The following is a 16,982-nucleotide window of genomic DNA, read 5'->3' as shown; positions in this document are numbered from 1 at the left end:
GCTTGCTGGCTAATGTTTCTATGGTATCATATCAACAGTTACTAGGTAGCCTGCTTGCTGGCTAATGTTTCTATGGTAACATATCAACAGTTGCTAGGTAGCCTGCTTACTGGCTAATGTTTCTATGGTAACATATCAACAGTTGCTAGGTAGCCTGCTTACTGGCTAATGTTTCTATGGTAACATATCAACAGTCGCTAGGTAGCCTGCTTACTGGCTAATGTTTCTATGGTAACATATCAACAGTTGCTAGGTAGCCTGCTTACTGGCTAATGTTTCTATGGTAACATATCAACAGTCGCTAGGTAGCCTGCTTACTGGCTAATGTTTCTATGGTAACATATCAACAGTTACTAGGTAGCCTGCTTGCTAGCTAATGTTTCTATGGTAACATATCAACAGTCGCTAGGTAGCCTGCTTACTGGCTAATGTTTCTATGGTAACATATCAACAGTCGCTAGGTAGCCTGCTTACTGGCTAATGTTTCTATGGTAACATATCAACAGTTACTAGGTAGCCTGCTTACTGGCTAATGTTTCTATGGTAACATATCAACAGTTGCTAGGTAGCCTGCTTACTAGCTAATTTCAGAATGGTGCTGTGTTTTCACTGCTTCCAGTCTGAGTACAGTAGCATTTAGAGGTTCAGAAATGCCAGTTTGATCCCCGTTTGGTCCATTCATGTACCTTAGAAGGTATGTACATATCATTTGTACCCTTAAGAATAAAAATGTACCTCTAGTGCAGCCTATGAAATGTCAATTGTAGGCTACATTTAAATAATCAAAATGTACTTCTAGTGTATAGCCTACACATTGTCCTGAAACAAGTTATTTTGCAAAACTGGTCAGTTTGGCTTTCTGAAGTTGGGATATCTGGTAGGCCACTCTTTTTCCATTATGCCATTATATTATTTATACAGTTTGTGCATACAGAAATATTGGGTTATGATGATACATATAACCACCTTAATAACTGGATGGGATATTACTGTGAAAACATCTCACCAGGTACAGTAACACCCAGAGACCGTCTCTGGTACTTCATGAGCAACTGGCTTTTACACACAAATCTACTGGAACATCACAGAGAAGCAGAAGAATTTAAAAACAAGTTACTATTGTTGAAATCCATATAATAGTCAAAACACTACATCTAATTGATCAATATACATTTAACAGCAGGACTCGTATGCTTCCATGTCCCAGGACCCAAAATAAGTAAATCTGATATCACCGGGTGGGGACTCACCACAAACAGGCCTGCTGACCCCATAGGTTAACAAGTAAACATGGAATGGAGAATGATTGTGTTTTTTTTTTTAAGTAACACAAGTAAACAAAATCATAAATACAAACCATGTGCTCTTTATGGTACAGACGTATTTACACTAAAAGTCTTTGGCGTATGAATTAACATCTGCTGCAAAAGACAAAACAAAAAAAGGAGTCGGCCATCAGAGCATGACGCAAAGAACAGCTCAATTCTTCAATTCACTCCATCCAGAATGGAACAGATGCGTGGAGAGTGGTTACTATGGTTACATGCTGCCATGTTGGAAGACCAACAACAAAACAAAGAAATTACTCATTTCTGTGCAGCGAGTCTCCTGTCACTCATATTTGCTTACTGTCTCCACTACAGCTACTGAAAGGGCTTTGTTTCCATTAGCAACCATACTCTTTTCCAACATAGCCATTGGTGGAGAAGTGTGTCTGTTACGTGGCAAAATGCCTCTTTTCATTGACTATAGACATGGGGCGTTCATTCTAAATAATTTAAAATGTCTAACTATCGCCAACCTTCTGATGGGAAAAGGTTTTCTGTATAATCCACTACCTGGATTGGACTGAAGGTTCAGACACGTACAGAGTAGACCTATCATCCAATCAGAAGTTAAGATGTATTCCAATCAGAACGGTGTCCATTCCAGTCTCTAGGCCCGCCTCTTTGGGACCGGCTCCTTTATGTACAGCTGCTATGTCTGACAAACCCTCCAGATGCAACTATCTGTTTCAACCAATTCCCAAAAGAAAACAACATAACATTGACCTCCAGATGCTGGCATAATGTGTCAGGATTAACATTGACCTCCAGATGCTGGCATAATGTGTCAGGATTAACATTGACCTCCAGATGCTGGGATAATGTGTCAGTCAGGATTAACATTTCCCGTCTTCAAGTACTGGAATGTTCCATCAAACTCTGCTCTATGTCATTCGTTTGTCAGTAGAAGGTATTTTTCAGTGTCAGCGGAAATAGTGGCTGAAGACGGTCTGATTGGTGGTGCGCTGTGTCAGTAATTATTTTTCACATGGTTAAACTGGGTTTGACCAACTGGGTTTGGGCTAGATTAGGGTTAGAATTAACCCCACCCCCAGACTGCCGGGTGATGTTTCAGAAACAACAGGAAGTACATTTTGTGGACAGGAAGCAACTGTCAGGTGACCAGCTGGAGAACAAAACATTGATGGTCGTCAAAGACATTTCATTTTGAACATCCAACATGATTCAATCTTCATTTTTTGTTTTACTGACAAAAATACACGATGGAAAAGCGATATATAAAAAAAAAACAATAAAAAAAGAAACTCCTGGCTTTCTAAAGCACAGGTTCAAGTCCCACCTAGAACTTTTTGTTTTCCTTTCCATTGTCAATCCCACTTTAAAGATGTAATTCAATTGTATTACATCATAGAACTATACATGATTGTAATCTCCATGTTGTCAGTCCCTTCGCCTCTCCCAGTTTCAAACAAAACAAGCAAACAAAAAAGATTATAAATTAATGTCAATGGCATTTCCTAAACCTTTTGGACCTGGAAAACACCATTTTCAAACTACATGGCTTTTCTAGGTTTTCTATGACTATAGGACACTTGTCAAACAGAAAGTCTTTTGTTCACTGGCTTGTTAGTGGTGATCTGGCGCCCTCTACAGAGCATATAGCACAAAACCTTGTGAGGTGTAACCCTAATCCTTTACATAATGCCCCAAACACACATAGGGGCTCAGCAACACTGGATAGTAAACAGAAAGGAATGTCCTCTCCTCTCCTCATTTCCCTTTTAAGAAGCCTGACTCTAAACATTTACTTGTAGGGCCCCAAATAAAACACACACACACACACACACACACACACACACACACACACACACACACACACACACACACACACACACACACACACACACACACACACACACACACACACACACACACACACACACACACACACACACACACACACACACACACACACACACACACACACACACACACACACACACACACACACACACACACACACACACACACAGGGGGGCCCTCCTCACACTCAAAACCACTGGACATTAAACACGAGTCAACAGAACCTGCTCTTCTCAACAAAATTTTTTCAAGTGGTCGTAGACGTTTACATTTGGGGTTGGTGCTCCCCAGTAGAGCTGAAGACCCCGTTCACATGTGCCACCAGCATTAAACACTAAACTACCCACATGAGAGCTAGATGCTGATTGGCTGAAATGTGATGGGCAGGTTGTGGATATGGCGGGAGAGGACCAATCAGCAGCTCCAGAGAGGAAGTCAAACATGTGCTGGGTCAGGTTAGTGACACAAAATGGATGCCATGACAAGATGGCTGCCGCATCAACATGGCTATGCTGGAGGAATGCTGTGATATGAAAGAACAAGACGGGAGATGAAACGCTCCTCTCTCCTCCTCTTCCTCTCCTCTAGGAGGTTTCCATGAACTCTAGTGCCAGGTCGTAGCAAAACCGATACTGCTCCTGGAGACACACACACACATAGCCCCATCAGCACACATGTGACAAATTAAATAATAGATTAATAAAAAAAAAACGAGGATCTAATCCCATGGAAAAGAGGGAGGATCCATAGTTTTTTTTTCTTCATATCATCAATGTATAATAATTACATGATTAAACTATTTGGAATAGAGGAGTGTAACTTTACAGCTAACATTAGCTACTCTGAATGTTAAGTAACGTCATGTTAGCCTACTCTCAATGTTAAGTAACTTTATAACCAACATTAGCCTACTCTGAATGTTAAATAACATTATGCTAATGTTAGCCTACTCTCAATGATAAGTAACTTTACAGCTAACATTAGTTAGTCAGGTTCATACCAGTGGGTTAATTAATTAGGTGGGTTATAATAATACAGTAGATAGATGTGCAATAGAAAACTTCTAGATGGTTCCCAGCCCACACTTTCTTTATCATATTTCAAAATAATCAAGCACCTTATGGGTCCGGCAAATTCTTAATACATATACTCAATGAGTATAATATCAATCGAGTGTATATATAATTTAACTTTTCTGTTGTGGCTGAAAAATGTACAATTTAAACTATAATTTGAGTGTGTGTGTGTGTGTGTATATATATATATATATATATATATATATATATATATATATATATATATACTTGATTCTAAAGAGGTATTTATTATTTTAAGAATATAGGGGACAACTACCGTAATTTTCGCACTATAAACCGCACCTGAATATAAGCTGCAGCAGCTAAATTGAATGATGTGTACATATATAAGCCGCACTGGACTATAAACCGCAGGTGTTTTAATGTTTAATTACAGTCTTCCCACCAGCATTGGGACACAATACTGTCGGACAAATAACAAGAATTAACTCATTTACAAGTTGTATTAAGTTTAGCAAATAAGGGAACAGATAGATAACATTTCAATGCAGTCAAAAAAGCAATATTTAGATTTTTACATTTTCGGGTTTGGTCACGTCGAGTCACATATAAGCCGCACCGTTATATAAGCCGCAGGGTCGAAAAATGGGGGGAAAAGGCGCGGCTTATAGTCCGAAAATTACGGATCATAAACATTCTTAAGGAAGGCACTGGGGACTGGACCTAGAGCGTATGTTGAGGAGCTGGTCTGCGCCACAACTTTGCTGAGTTCAGTTTGTGTTATTGGCATAAAGGATGTCAGATTTGGGGGGCGGTTTAGTTGAGTGTGTTGGATGTGTTGGGCTAGTTAGTTAGGTTCTTACCGGTGTGTCCACCATGTTGGGTTTGCCATTTCTCAGACTCTTCACGGCGTGGAAGACATCCACCACACTCTGACGTTTAGCCATCTCACACACGATGCTGCTTGCACAGAAGACACCACTACGACCTCCTCCATTCCTACAGACAGACAGATAGACATTATTTGTTTTGTTTAATCTAAAACATGATACTACTCACACAGATCGTGTGTGTGTGTGTGTGTGTGTGTGTGTGTGTGTGTGTGTGTGTGTGTGTGTGTGTGTGTGTGTGCTTACAGGCAGTGTACAATGGTGCGTCCTTCCCCCTCTTCTCCCTCGCGCTGCCATTGGTCGACCTGGAGGATTAATTTGAGGAAAGAGCGCTTGGAGGCGGGGACTTCTCTGTGCCCCGCCCACCCAAGGTATTGGAACTGACGAACCATCAGATAGCCCTCCTGGGGCTGGGTGGGGGGAAGGGGAAGAGAGAGAGAGAGAGAGAGAGAGAGAGAGAGAGAGAGAGAGAGAGAGAGAGAGAGAGAGAGAGAGAATATGTTAATAATGTCATTATAGAAGAATTATAGTAAATTAAATTATTACAAATAAAATGAAAAACAACAAGGCAGAACACTCAACAAAGAAGAGAAAAAATAAGGGAGAGGAGAGGAGAGAATGAGTGAAGATGTGAGAAGAGAACAAAACAGACGAAAATATAATGGATCAGAATATAATAGAATAGACCAGAATATAATAGAACATAATAGATCAGAACAGAAGAGATTAAAAAACAGAATAGAAAATAACAAAATAGAATAGAGTGGGCTAGAATAGAAAATAATACAACAAAATAAAATAGAACAGAAGGTACCCTGGTTAGATTGCAGACTCTGAACAGCCTACTGATGATGTCACAGTCCATGGAAGATGACATACACTCCACCTGTACTGGCCCGTAGCGTAACGTCCCCTCCTCTGGCCAGTACTGAGGACAACCCTAATAGAGACGCAGAGGTGATTATATATAATGTAACATAACATAATGTAACATAACATGATGTAATACGCTGAACATTTTCCTATTTTTCTTGTTCGCCCAATCAATTCATCTAATCAATACGTTCAATGAATAGATGTGAACAATAAATAGTAAGACAAAATATGTTTTGGGGTCAATGTGACTGAAAATTATAGAGTTACAGGTATTACAGTGATATATTTTGATATGCATTACAGTGATATGTTATAATATCTATTACAGTGATATGATATGATATGATATAGGTAGGTTGACGCATGCCCAGTTTATGCCCAACTGGGAATCCCCGTTCAATGTGAGGTTTAACGATTCATAACCGATTGTCCTGCTATATTCCTTTATCTGTAACTGATCCGTCTCTCCCCAGTTAGTAGCTAGATTAATACACTAGTGGAAGTGGCAATAATCATGTGTATCGTGATGCGAGGGCTTCCCCAATCTGTGCCAAGAGGATTCCTCCTTTTAACTGAGCATGCGTCAGCCCCAGTCTCCACCGTAGACCAGTCTCATTTAACAAGGCTACGTTTTTTCCCTCAGACGCCCGAGTGATACTGACTTGTGAAAAGTAATTAGAATCATAGCTATGGGTATACTCATTATACCATGGCTATATGGACCAATCCGATTGCTTGATTTGAGCTACCTGTTTTATAATATTCTATACATTATAATATGTATTACAGTGATATGATATTATATGATATGTATTACAGTGTACATGTAGCAAAGTGAGCCGCAACTGTTTCTAAGGAGGGGGAGGGAGGGGGTTGAACGGTTCAGATCCTTTACATGGACCTCTCCATCCCTAGTGTGTGTGTGTGTCTGTGTGCGTGTGTGTGTGTGCGTGTGCGCGTGTGTGTGTGTGTGTGTGCGTGCGTGTGCATGTGGCTACCTGTGTCAGGTCAGTCTCATTAAGCATGATGAGGGAGGTGCAGCCGTAGTCGTACACCAGCCGCCAGAAGTCCTTCACCGTATTTGGCAAAGGATGCTGGGTAACAATGAAGGCCGCTGGCTGTCTGTAGCTCTGTAAAGAGAAAATATTGTGATGATTCATTCTCTATATCTTTTTACCTCTCAATCTCTCTCACATACACTACACAACAACAGCACATGACTATACACAGGATGTAGGATATGATACACCAATCAGATGAGGGATGTTTGGTCATGTGGCCATGCAGTAGCGTATCCTCTCCCATCGGATGAGATGGGAGAGGAGCATGCAATGCAATCCTATACTATGTTGGTTTAGATACTACATCCATGTAAATACTATATCCTACTATACTGTATTACATCCATGTATATACTACATCCTACTCTGTATTACATCCATGTATATACTATACTACATCCATGTATACTGTACTATATCCATGTATATACTATACTACATCCATGTATACTGTACTATATCCATGTATATACTATACTACATCCATGTATATACGGTACTATATCCTACTATACAATATCCATGTATATACTGTACTATATCCTACTATACAATATCCATGTATATACTATATTCTACTATACTATATCCATGTGTATACTATATCCTACTATACTATATCCATGTATATACTATATCCTACTGTACTATACTACATCCATGTATATATAGTATACCCTACTATACTATATTCATGTATATACTATAACCTACTATTCTAACCTATACCCTCCTATAATATAGCCATGTATATACTATATCCTACTATACTACATCCAATGTATATACTATATCCTATTATACTATAGCCATGTATATATTATATCCTACTATACTATAATATATCTATGTATACTATATCCTACTATACTATACTACATCCATGTATATACTATTATCCTACATCCATGTATATACTATATCCTACTATACTATACTACATCCATGTATATAATATATCCTACTATACCGAATTAATTTATATTATATCTTACTATACTACATTTATATACAGGTGCAGCTCAATAAATTAGAATATTGTGGAAAAGTCTATATATTTAGCTGTATTGATGCAGTCATTTGTGCAAAAGGAGCCCCAACCAAGTACTGAGTGAACATACATGAACATACTTTTCAGAAGGCCGACATTTCTATATACAAAAGAAAAATACAGCAATTTTTTATTGGTGATACAGAAGTTTGGGCTTTCATGAGCAAACATATTTCACTTTGCGTGTAATGAATCTATAAGAGTTTCACTTTTTTAATTGAATTACTGAAATAAAATTACTTTTCCACGATATTCTAATTTATCGAGCTGCACCTGTATATATCCTACTATACTATATCATACTATACTATATCCATGTATATACTACTATATATCCTACTATACTATACTACATCCATTTAGATACTATATCCATGTATACACTATATCTTACATTATACTATATATATATGTATATATACTATATCCTATGATAGTACACACATGTCCACATGTGATGACTTTAAGTCAATTCAATCAACTCATCTCATATACAGAGCTTTACACAAAGAAGCCTGAAAAAACACGTGTTAGCTAATTAATCCAACATGGTCAGGTCGTTTTAGGATTAGCTAGTTCCCATAGCCATTTAATCTATGTAGCCTACTCATTTGATACTATGTTAGATTGCTGGTTACCCAGCCATATATGGCAAATTCTTTAAATTGCCTGTAAGAATTATAGTGTTATGTCGATGTAAACCATTTAAAAATCTGGAGAGATTTGTATACATTGACTCTGTATGGGCTAACCAAAACTGGATTAGGATTAGCTAGTTAACACAAACTGTTCAGATTGCATTAGGGTTAGCTAGTTGATATCATTAGTGTTAGTTCTAGTGCTAGTTAATTATATTAGTTAACTCTTGTTTATTATGTTTTTTTATTCATATACACTGTATTTGTTTTTATTTATATTACCCTGCCTGTACAGTACCCCCCCCCCCCCCCCCCTTGTGCTGCTAAGGGGGTTCATATTAAAGATGTATCTTATCTTAAACAGGTCAGATAGTGTTAGGGTTAGCTAGTTGATAGCATTAGAGTTAGCTAGTTGATAGCATTAGGTTTAGCTAGTTAGTTTACATTTACATTTAGTCATTTAGCTGAAGCTTTTATCCAAAGCGATTTACAAGTTCTGTACAAAAAGTCGGAAGAGTACAACTCCTTCAGCTGAGTAACAATGTTCATCAAACAGTGTTGAAACTTGGGTGCTGCAGTGTTGAGTGCATAGTAGTAGAGGGATATTAGTATAGTAAGTAGTAATATAGACAAGGAAGATGAATTAGTGGAAGAGTGCATGATAGTAGAAGACAGTTTATTTTATTTTATTGCAGATATTGATTGAAGAAGTGTGTTTTTAGTCGATGGCGAAATTGGTCATCTTTCGGCTGTTCTAACTGTGGTCATTCCACCATTGTGGAGCAAGGACCGAGAATAAGCGACTTCTCTTTGATGATAACATTATGGTTAGCCACCAGTTAAGACATTCTGGAAAGATGTGACCCAACAATTATCAAAACTCGTATCTTGGAATATACCTGTACACCCCTCTGTATTACTATTGAATGATGTTTTTGAGTTTGCAGTAAATCCACAGCTAAAGAGATTGGTTTTATCGGGTATCACAGTAGCTAAAAAGCTGATCGCATCACGCTGGTTTCAACCGGAAAAAAATTGCCGGAAAGTTTGGTTTCTTACATATCTCGATGTGATTTATCAAGAAATATCTACAGCAAGAATTCTGGGTCTCAATGAATCCAAAATGTCAATGTGGTTAGAAGTGGTGGAGAGAATAAAAGCTAGCTTATAATGGTAGTGTCTGGTTAGGAGCGAGGGATAGTGGAGGTACTATCCAAAGAGGGGTCCGGGAGGGGGGGGTTCGAGCTGGAGCATATGTGTGTAGGTTTTTAGATAACAGGTATTAGGGGTATATCCTATATAAGACAATTAACTAAAATGTGATTTCATTGGATGTGCACTGACAACTAATGCTTGTATATCTTATCGTGTGTTGTCATGTTTGTTTATGTGTTTGTTTAAAAAATAATAAAAAAACAAAATACAAAAATAAAAAACATTATGGTTAGCTACAGTAGTTCATAGCATTAGGGTTAGCTAGTTGATTACATTAGGGTTAGCTAGTTCATAGGGGAGAGTGCCTATGTCCCCACAGCCCTATGTTCCCACAGCCTTAAGGATAAGGATGAACTTTATTAATCCCCTTGGGAAAATTCAGTGACATACACATACAGCCTCATTATACAAATATTCAGAAAGTAGAAAATGCTTTCCGAGTAAGAATGCCCCGAATTAAGCACGGTTTTGCGCAGCGTGAATTTTCACTGCAACGTCCAGAATGACTGCCGACCTCCGGTGTTCCTCTGCGTGGTACGCAGCAAGTGTTTTATGCAGTTCAAGGTGGCAGGCCTCAATCTTGGCCAGTGTTAGAGCCAAGATCTGAAAGCCATCCAAAATCTTCTTAAGGCAAATCCAGCCCCAGACAGCAATCGCTCCAAATCCGAGAAGCATGAATGCGAAAATCCAAATGTCCTCAGCGTCCTCAATTTCGATGGGGTAGACACATGACCTTCTCCAAGCGCCCCAAGAGTCTATGGTGAAACCAGATTGGAATGTCCCGAGTGGGCATAAAGGATCAGCCTTATTCTACTTCCTCAGCGAAAATATGCGATCAACAGCAGAAATTGACCAGCTTAGTAGATCCATATTGAGTAGGTTTGAGTAAGTCCGAGTAAGTCTGAGTAGAGTAGAGTCCGACACGGCACGAAGACACAGAGCTTCAGAAAGCAGTTTGGAGAGCAGTTTGAGGAGGAGAGGAAAAAGGAATGCGACTTGTCTCTGGGAGAGGCAATGTTCCCACATTTCCTTTTTTCATAAATTTGTATCTGATTTGATCCCCCTTTCTCTTAATTTGGTAGCCAATTACACCCAACCTATTATCCAATTGTACTCTGGTAGTAGACGGTTCGTCCGGGGCCATAGGGCCTAATTCTGAGAAGATTCTTAAAAATGTGGGAACATAGGGCTGACCCCCTTCCATAGCATTAGGGTTAGCGAGTTCATAGCATTAGGGTTAGCTAGTTGTTAACATTAGGGTTAGCTAGTTTATAGCATTAGGGTTAGCTAGTTGATATATTATGGTTAGCTAGTTGATAGCATTAGGTTTAGCTAGTTCATAGCATTAGGGTTAGCTAGTTGATAACATTAGGGTTAACTAGATGATATAATTAGGGTTAGCTAGTTGATAACATTAGGGTTAGCAAGTTCATAGCATTAGGGTTAGCTAGTGATAGTGTTAGGGCTAGCAGGTTAATCCAAACTGTTCAGATAGTGTTAGGGTTAGCTAGTTGATATTGTTAGGGTTAACTGGTAAGCCCAAACTGTTCAGATAGAAATAGGAATGCTGTCATTACCAACTGAATTGCATGTATTATTAAAAACGTTGATTCATTTTGGTGCATGAAGTGGTACAGTCATGATGTGCTGGATTTCTGGGTGACACTGCTGATATGAGGCTAAACTAGACATGACGCATAGAACTAAAATGGATAGAAGGGACACTTCAGTACACATAACATAGCAGACTTTCAAATCTGATGTTGTTGTAAAAATGTGCATTGCTTTGTGTATGGACACTAGAACAATACGACCAGGATGGGTCAGCGGGAGACATTGGTGCCGTGTCCCATCCTCATCAGATCATTCTAGTGGATTTATGATGCCATAGTCATGGTAACACATCATCTTTCTGAGGCTCACTTTAGTAATACACACACACATTTCGGGGTCAATATAGATGGGCAACTGTTCCAGCAACAGCACAGTGAGTCTCAGCATCAAAATCTATTTGGATGTTTTCTGGCAGAAATATGTTATTATGGGATTAAAACAGCAATGCTGAGACACCTTGGCCAAGGTTATTATGGGATGTCCTGTGTTTCACTGTTTTCATTTAATGAACAAATCACATAAATGGTGGTGATAATAATAATAATGATAACTTTCTATGTCTTTTTTGTCATTGACCATGAATGACAGCTTGCTTAAGTGTACAGACCAAATAACCATTCTATAATATCAAATTGAAAGGAAATGTCTGCTCTATTCCTTCTAGTTCTGTGGTAGTAGTGTGTATAATGTGGGGGAAAGCATGTGTGACACATGAACCTGCTGACAGACACTAAAGCCATGAAACAAATCCAGATCAGATAGATTTAGATTAGATATATTTTGATTACCTGGTATTCTTCTGACAGCTTGATTAGAGAAAGGCCAACAGTCAATTATTTTTCATGTATTAGAACTGATTTGCTCACAAATGAAACCAAATTTAATTCAAAGCAAATTCCTTATTTAAATAAAAAAAGGCAGGGGCTAGTTTTCTAACAATCCCAACTTCAGTTTTTTCCATCACCTCAGCAGGAATTTAGAATTTGAATAGCTTTAACAAGTTGTTTGCAATGCTCCCATCTAAATGTTTATTATTGCCTTGAAAAGTCTCTCCGAATCATTTCAGAACAAAACATAAAAGAACAACAACTCAGAGATGCATCAATGCCGTTTCCATGTTCTGTAGTTAAGGAGCAGTTCACCCCCCCCCCCTTCTCCAAAAAAGAGAAGAGAAAAGAGTGCCATCTATCCATCCAGATAGTTTTGTTGTGATTGGTAGAGTTGTGGAGATGTCTGCGTCCCTCCAATATAATGGAGCTGAATGGCACTGGGTTTGTGGCCAAAATAATACATTTGAAATACTCAACAGCAATGTCTCTTTCCAGAAACCATGACACGGTTACTCCAAGATAATCCACAGACCTCACTGTGAACAGTTTCATTAGGAACTATTATGATGGGTGTACTTTGGTAGAAAATAGTTCCTAATGAGACAGTTCACAACAAGGTCTGTGTAGATTATCTTGAGTAACAGTCTCATGAGTTTTGGAAAGAGACATAGCGTTTTACATTTTTTATTTGCACAATAAACCCAGTGCTATTCAGCTCCATTGTATTGGAGTGATGGCAGACATCTCTAGAACTCTGCAAATCACATTGAAACTATTTGGGTAGAGATGGCACGCTCCAGTAAACTTTATTTTGGGTAAACTGCCCCTTTAACAAAGCAATGTACCATGTTGAAAATATGTGTAGCTATTAGTTTTACTATGGAGGAATTACAACATAAATAAGTTGATTTTGAAACTGTGTTGCTTCAATGGGAGCTTCCAAGTAAGGAAAAACCCAAACTGAAACGGACACACCTACTGAAACAGTGAACAGTAGGCATTTATGGAAGCTAACAGGCTAACGTGATATGCTAATAGGCTAACATGATCAGAAGCTAACAAGCTAACAAGATGAGATGCTTACAGGTTAACATGATGAGATGCTAACAGGCTAACATGATGGGATGCTAACAAGTTAACATGACAAGATGCTAACATATTAACATGATGAGATGCTAACAGGCTAAGATGATGAGAAGCTAACAAGAAGAGATGCTAACAGGCTAACATGATGAGAAGCTAACAGGCGAACAGGAATAGATCTATGCTAACAGACTAACATGATGAGAAGCGAACAGGTGAATAAGAAGAGATGCTAACACGATGAGATGCTAACAGACTAACATGGTGAGATCCTAACAGACTAACAGATGAGAAGCTACCAGACTAACATGATAAGAAGGTAACGTGATGAGAAGCTAACAGACTAACATGATGAGAAGCTAACAGGCTAACATGATGAGATGCTAACTGGCTAAATTGGTGGAATTAAGGCAAATAGCACACCAGAATGTTCCATTAAAGAGTTCTGTGTTGACAGATGACAGTGCTACTTATAGATGTCTAAGTCATGTTTAGAGGAATCTGGCAATTGACTGACTGGCCACAGTGGTTCAAGACTAGGCTAAGACTACTTTAAAGGCTAAGACTACTTTAAAGTCTTATCTTAGACATTTGAATGAACAGTTTCCATAAAACAAAGCTAATCTGGTCCCAGCTTTTGGTGTTGATCTTTGTGTTTCTTGCTATGGCCACAGCCTCTGGACATCCTTCAGATTAGAAGCGTAGAGCACCACAGAGCTGGTGCTACTGAGCTCTACATGGAGTTATTGGTGCATCACTAGAAACATTACCAGGGATTGGCTGATGTTGTGATGACATCACTAGCTGTTGATGAGAAGCTGGATTTGTCTCTAGCCTTCTTCTGTTAAAACCACAAATACAGTGTCACAGTAACATAGTCTATGTCCATGTGTATTGCAAAGTCTATTCCAGACATAGACTTGTGTGGTGTGGTGTGTTGCGTGTATGTGTGGTGTGTGCGTGTATGTGTGTGTGTGTGTGTGTGTGTGTGTTATACGTACATCCATCAGGGCTGCGTTGATGTAGTTGGAGCTCTCTCCATCGATGGTGATGAGGAAGGGGAGACAGCGGTCAGGAGGAAGGCCGTCCATGAAGCGGTTCTTGTCCTGGTTCCGAGGCAGCAGAGCGATGCTGCAGTCCTCTGCCTGGGGCTGCGGAGTCACCGAGTTCAGGGTCTGGAGACGACATCACAGATAGGACGGCAGTTAGACCTTGTCTCACTTGTATCTCTCAATGACTCTATGTAACAACATGCACACACTCACTTTATTAACACTCACTTTAGACACTTTAATCTATTTATTAAAGAGGTTTGCACTACATTCATACCTTATCCGGAAACATGGTCTCAATTTCCACTCCTACGCTGATGACACTCAGCTCTACATCAGCACCTCACCCTCCACTCCTCTCCCCCCACAGCACCTCGTCAACTGTCTCCTTGACATCAAGGCGTGGATGTCATCCAATTTCCTGAAGCTAAATAGCAAGAAAACTGAGCTCATGGTTGTGGCCAAGCAGTCACTGCTCCGGAAGGTTGGAGACCTCCTCCTTGAAGTGGACGACTGCCTAATCCACCCTTCGCCAGAAGTTCGCAACCTGGGCGTCATACTGGACTCCACCCTCTCCTTTTATTCCCACATCAAAACAATAACCAAATCAGCCTTTTTCCATCTCAGGAACATTTCCAGACTCCGGCCATCTCTCCCCGACTCCGTAGCAGAGACTCTCATCCACGCTTTCGTCACCTCCCGTCTTAACTACGCAAACTCTGTCCTCATAGGGCTACCCAGTAATGCCCTGAACAGGCTACAATATGTCCAAAATTCTGCTGCCAGGGTTCTCACGCGCACCAAGTCCTGGCACCACATCACCCCCACCCTCATCCACCTCCACTGGCTTCCAGTCAAGTCCTGCATAAATTTCAAGATCCTCCTCATCACCTACAAAGCCCTTCACTCCCTTGCCCCCCGGTACCTAGCGGACCTCCTCCATCCCTACATCCCGCCCCGGAGGCTGCGGTCCTCTGACTCCGGTCTCCTCTCCATCCCCACCACCCAGAGCCTTCTCTGTGGCCGCACCCACCCTCTGGAACTCACTCCCTAGTAGTGCTACATCCCTGCACTCTTTCAAATCCCAACTCAAAACCCACCTTTTCACCAAATTTGTAAATGACTCTGCCTGATTTCCACTTTTTTCTTTTGTTTTCTTTCTTTCTTTCCTTTTGATTAATATTTTGTTGTTACGTTGTTCCCTGTCCCCCTCCCTTAGCTGTTAAGCGCCTTGGGCCTCCTGAAAGGCGCTATATAAATTTAAGATATTATTATTATTATTATTATTTGCACCTTTCCTTAAATTTCTGTACCTCACTGTCTGCATTTGTACCTCACTGTACTTAGATTGTAATTAGGCTGTACTTTAGATTGTATATTGTATATATTCCTCTTTTACTTACTTTTTTTACTGTATGAAGCACACTCTCAGGGGCTCATACAGAACCAAACATTTCACCGTAAAGTACATGTATTTTAACTAATAAACAAACTTGAACTTGAAACTTGACCCTTCACAGTCCAGAAGGTGTCTTTTGTAATGGATGATGTCACTGTGTTTACTAGCATTGTGTTTGTTGTCGCACCATGAGGGACACAGAAGTGCGTGACAGGGAAGCTATAGGGAGCATGTTCACAGAGCCACACGTCTACATACAAAATGCAAGATTTCAACACCTAGCTGACTGTTGTAGCTTCTTTGTGAAGGGCCACTGGATTCGCCTTCAAAGCTGAGGGTTAAGGTAAGGGCTTGGCCATAAGAAATAAAGGTTTATTACCTGAAACTCGTCCTTTAGGTGAGAGGAGTTGGTTTGGGAGTCGATGCGGATCAGTTCGTAGAACGCTGCTTTAAACTCACACACTGGAATGGCTGTTTCCCCACACAGACACGCCTCCAAGATGGCATCATGGATGAAGATATACTGCTCCTAATTGGCCAGAACACATCTCCTGTTAGATATACTGCTCCGGATTGGCCAAAAAATATCTCCCAATATATATACTGCTCTTGATTGGCCAGAACACATCTCCTGGAAGATATACTGCTTCACCTCATAATAGTCATAGCGAGGCTACTTGTGATAGACTGAGAAGCATTTTTAGATGTTTTTAAGTGGGAACAAATCTGATGATGATGATGGTAGTGATGATGATGACGATAGCAATGATGGTGATGATGGTAGTGATGATGATGATAGTGATGATGGTAGTAATGATTATGATGATGGTAATGATGATGGTAGTGATTATGATAATGATGGTAGTGATGATGATGATGATAGTAATGATGGTGATGATGGTAGTGATGATGATGATAGTGATGATGGTAGTAATGATTATGATGGCAGTGGTGATGATGATGATGGTGATGATGATGATAGTAATGATGGTAGTGGTGATGATGATGGTAGTAATGATTATGATGGCAGTGGTGATGATGATGATGGTGATGATGATGATAGTAATGATGGTAGTGTTGATGATGA

At 39.7% G+C, this 16,982-nt stretch overlaps 1 protein-coding gene across 4 annotated transcripts in view; it reads right to left on the bottom strand.

The window, feature by feature from the left end:
* Positions 1 to 365: 365 nt before the first annotated feature.
* The window catches only part of ptprk (protein tyrosine phosphatase receptor type K), a 229,760-nt gene continuing 213,143 nt past the window's right edge, over positions 366 to 16,982 (bottom strand). For all 4 annotated transcript variants that reach the window (XM_084315223.1, XM_084315225.1, XM_084315224.1 and 1 more), the window contains 7 exons: positions 16,275 to 16,424; positions 14,446 to 14,619; positions 6,951 to 7,082; positions 5,891 to 6,016; positions 5,323 to 5,486; positions 5,050 to 5,185; positions 366 to 3,787 (listed from right to left, as the gene is read on the bottom strand). In XM_084315223.1, the coding sequence (XP_084171349.1) occupies positions 3,734 to 3,787; positions 5,050 to 5,185; positions 5,323 to 5,486; positions 5,891 to 6,016; positions 6,951 to 7,082; positions 14,446 to 14,619; positions 16,275 to 16,424 (936 nt within the window). In that variant the 3' untranslated portion in view covers positions 366 to 3,733. The remainder of the gene's footprint in view (positions 3,788 to 5,049; positions 5,186 to 5,322; positions 5,487 to 5,890; positions 6,017 to 6,950; positions 7,083 to 14,445; positions 14,620 to 16,274; positions 16,425 to 16,982) is intronic.

Source organism: Notolepis coatsorum, assembly GCF_963971535.1.
Source record: "Notolepis coatsorum genome assembly, chromosome: 5".
Taxonomy (NCBI): domain Eukaryota; kingdom Metazoa; phylum Chordata; class Actinopteri; order Aulopiformes; family Paralepididae; genus Notolepis; species Notolepis coatsorum.
The sequence above is the reverse complement of the archived record's forward strand: the minus strand, read 5'-3'. Positions and strand labels throughout refer to the sequence as shown.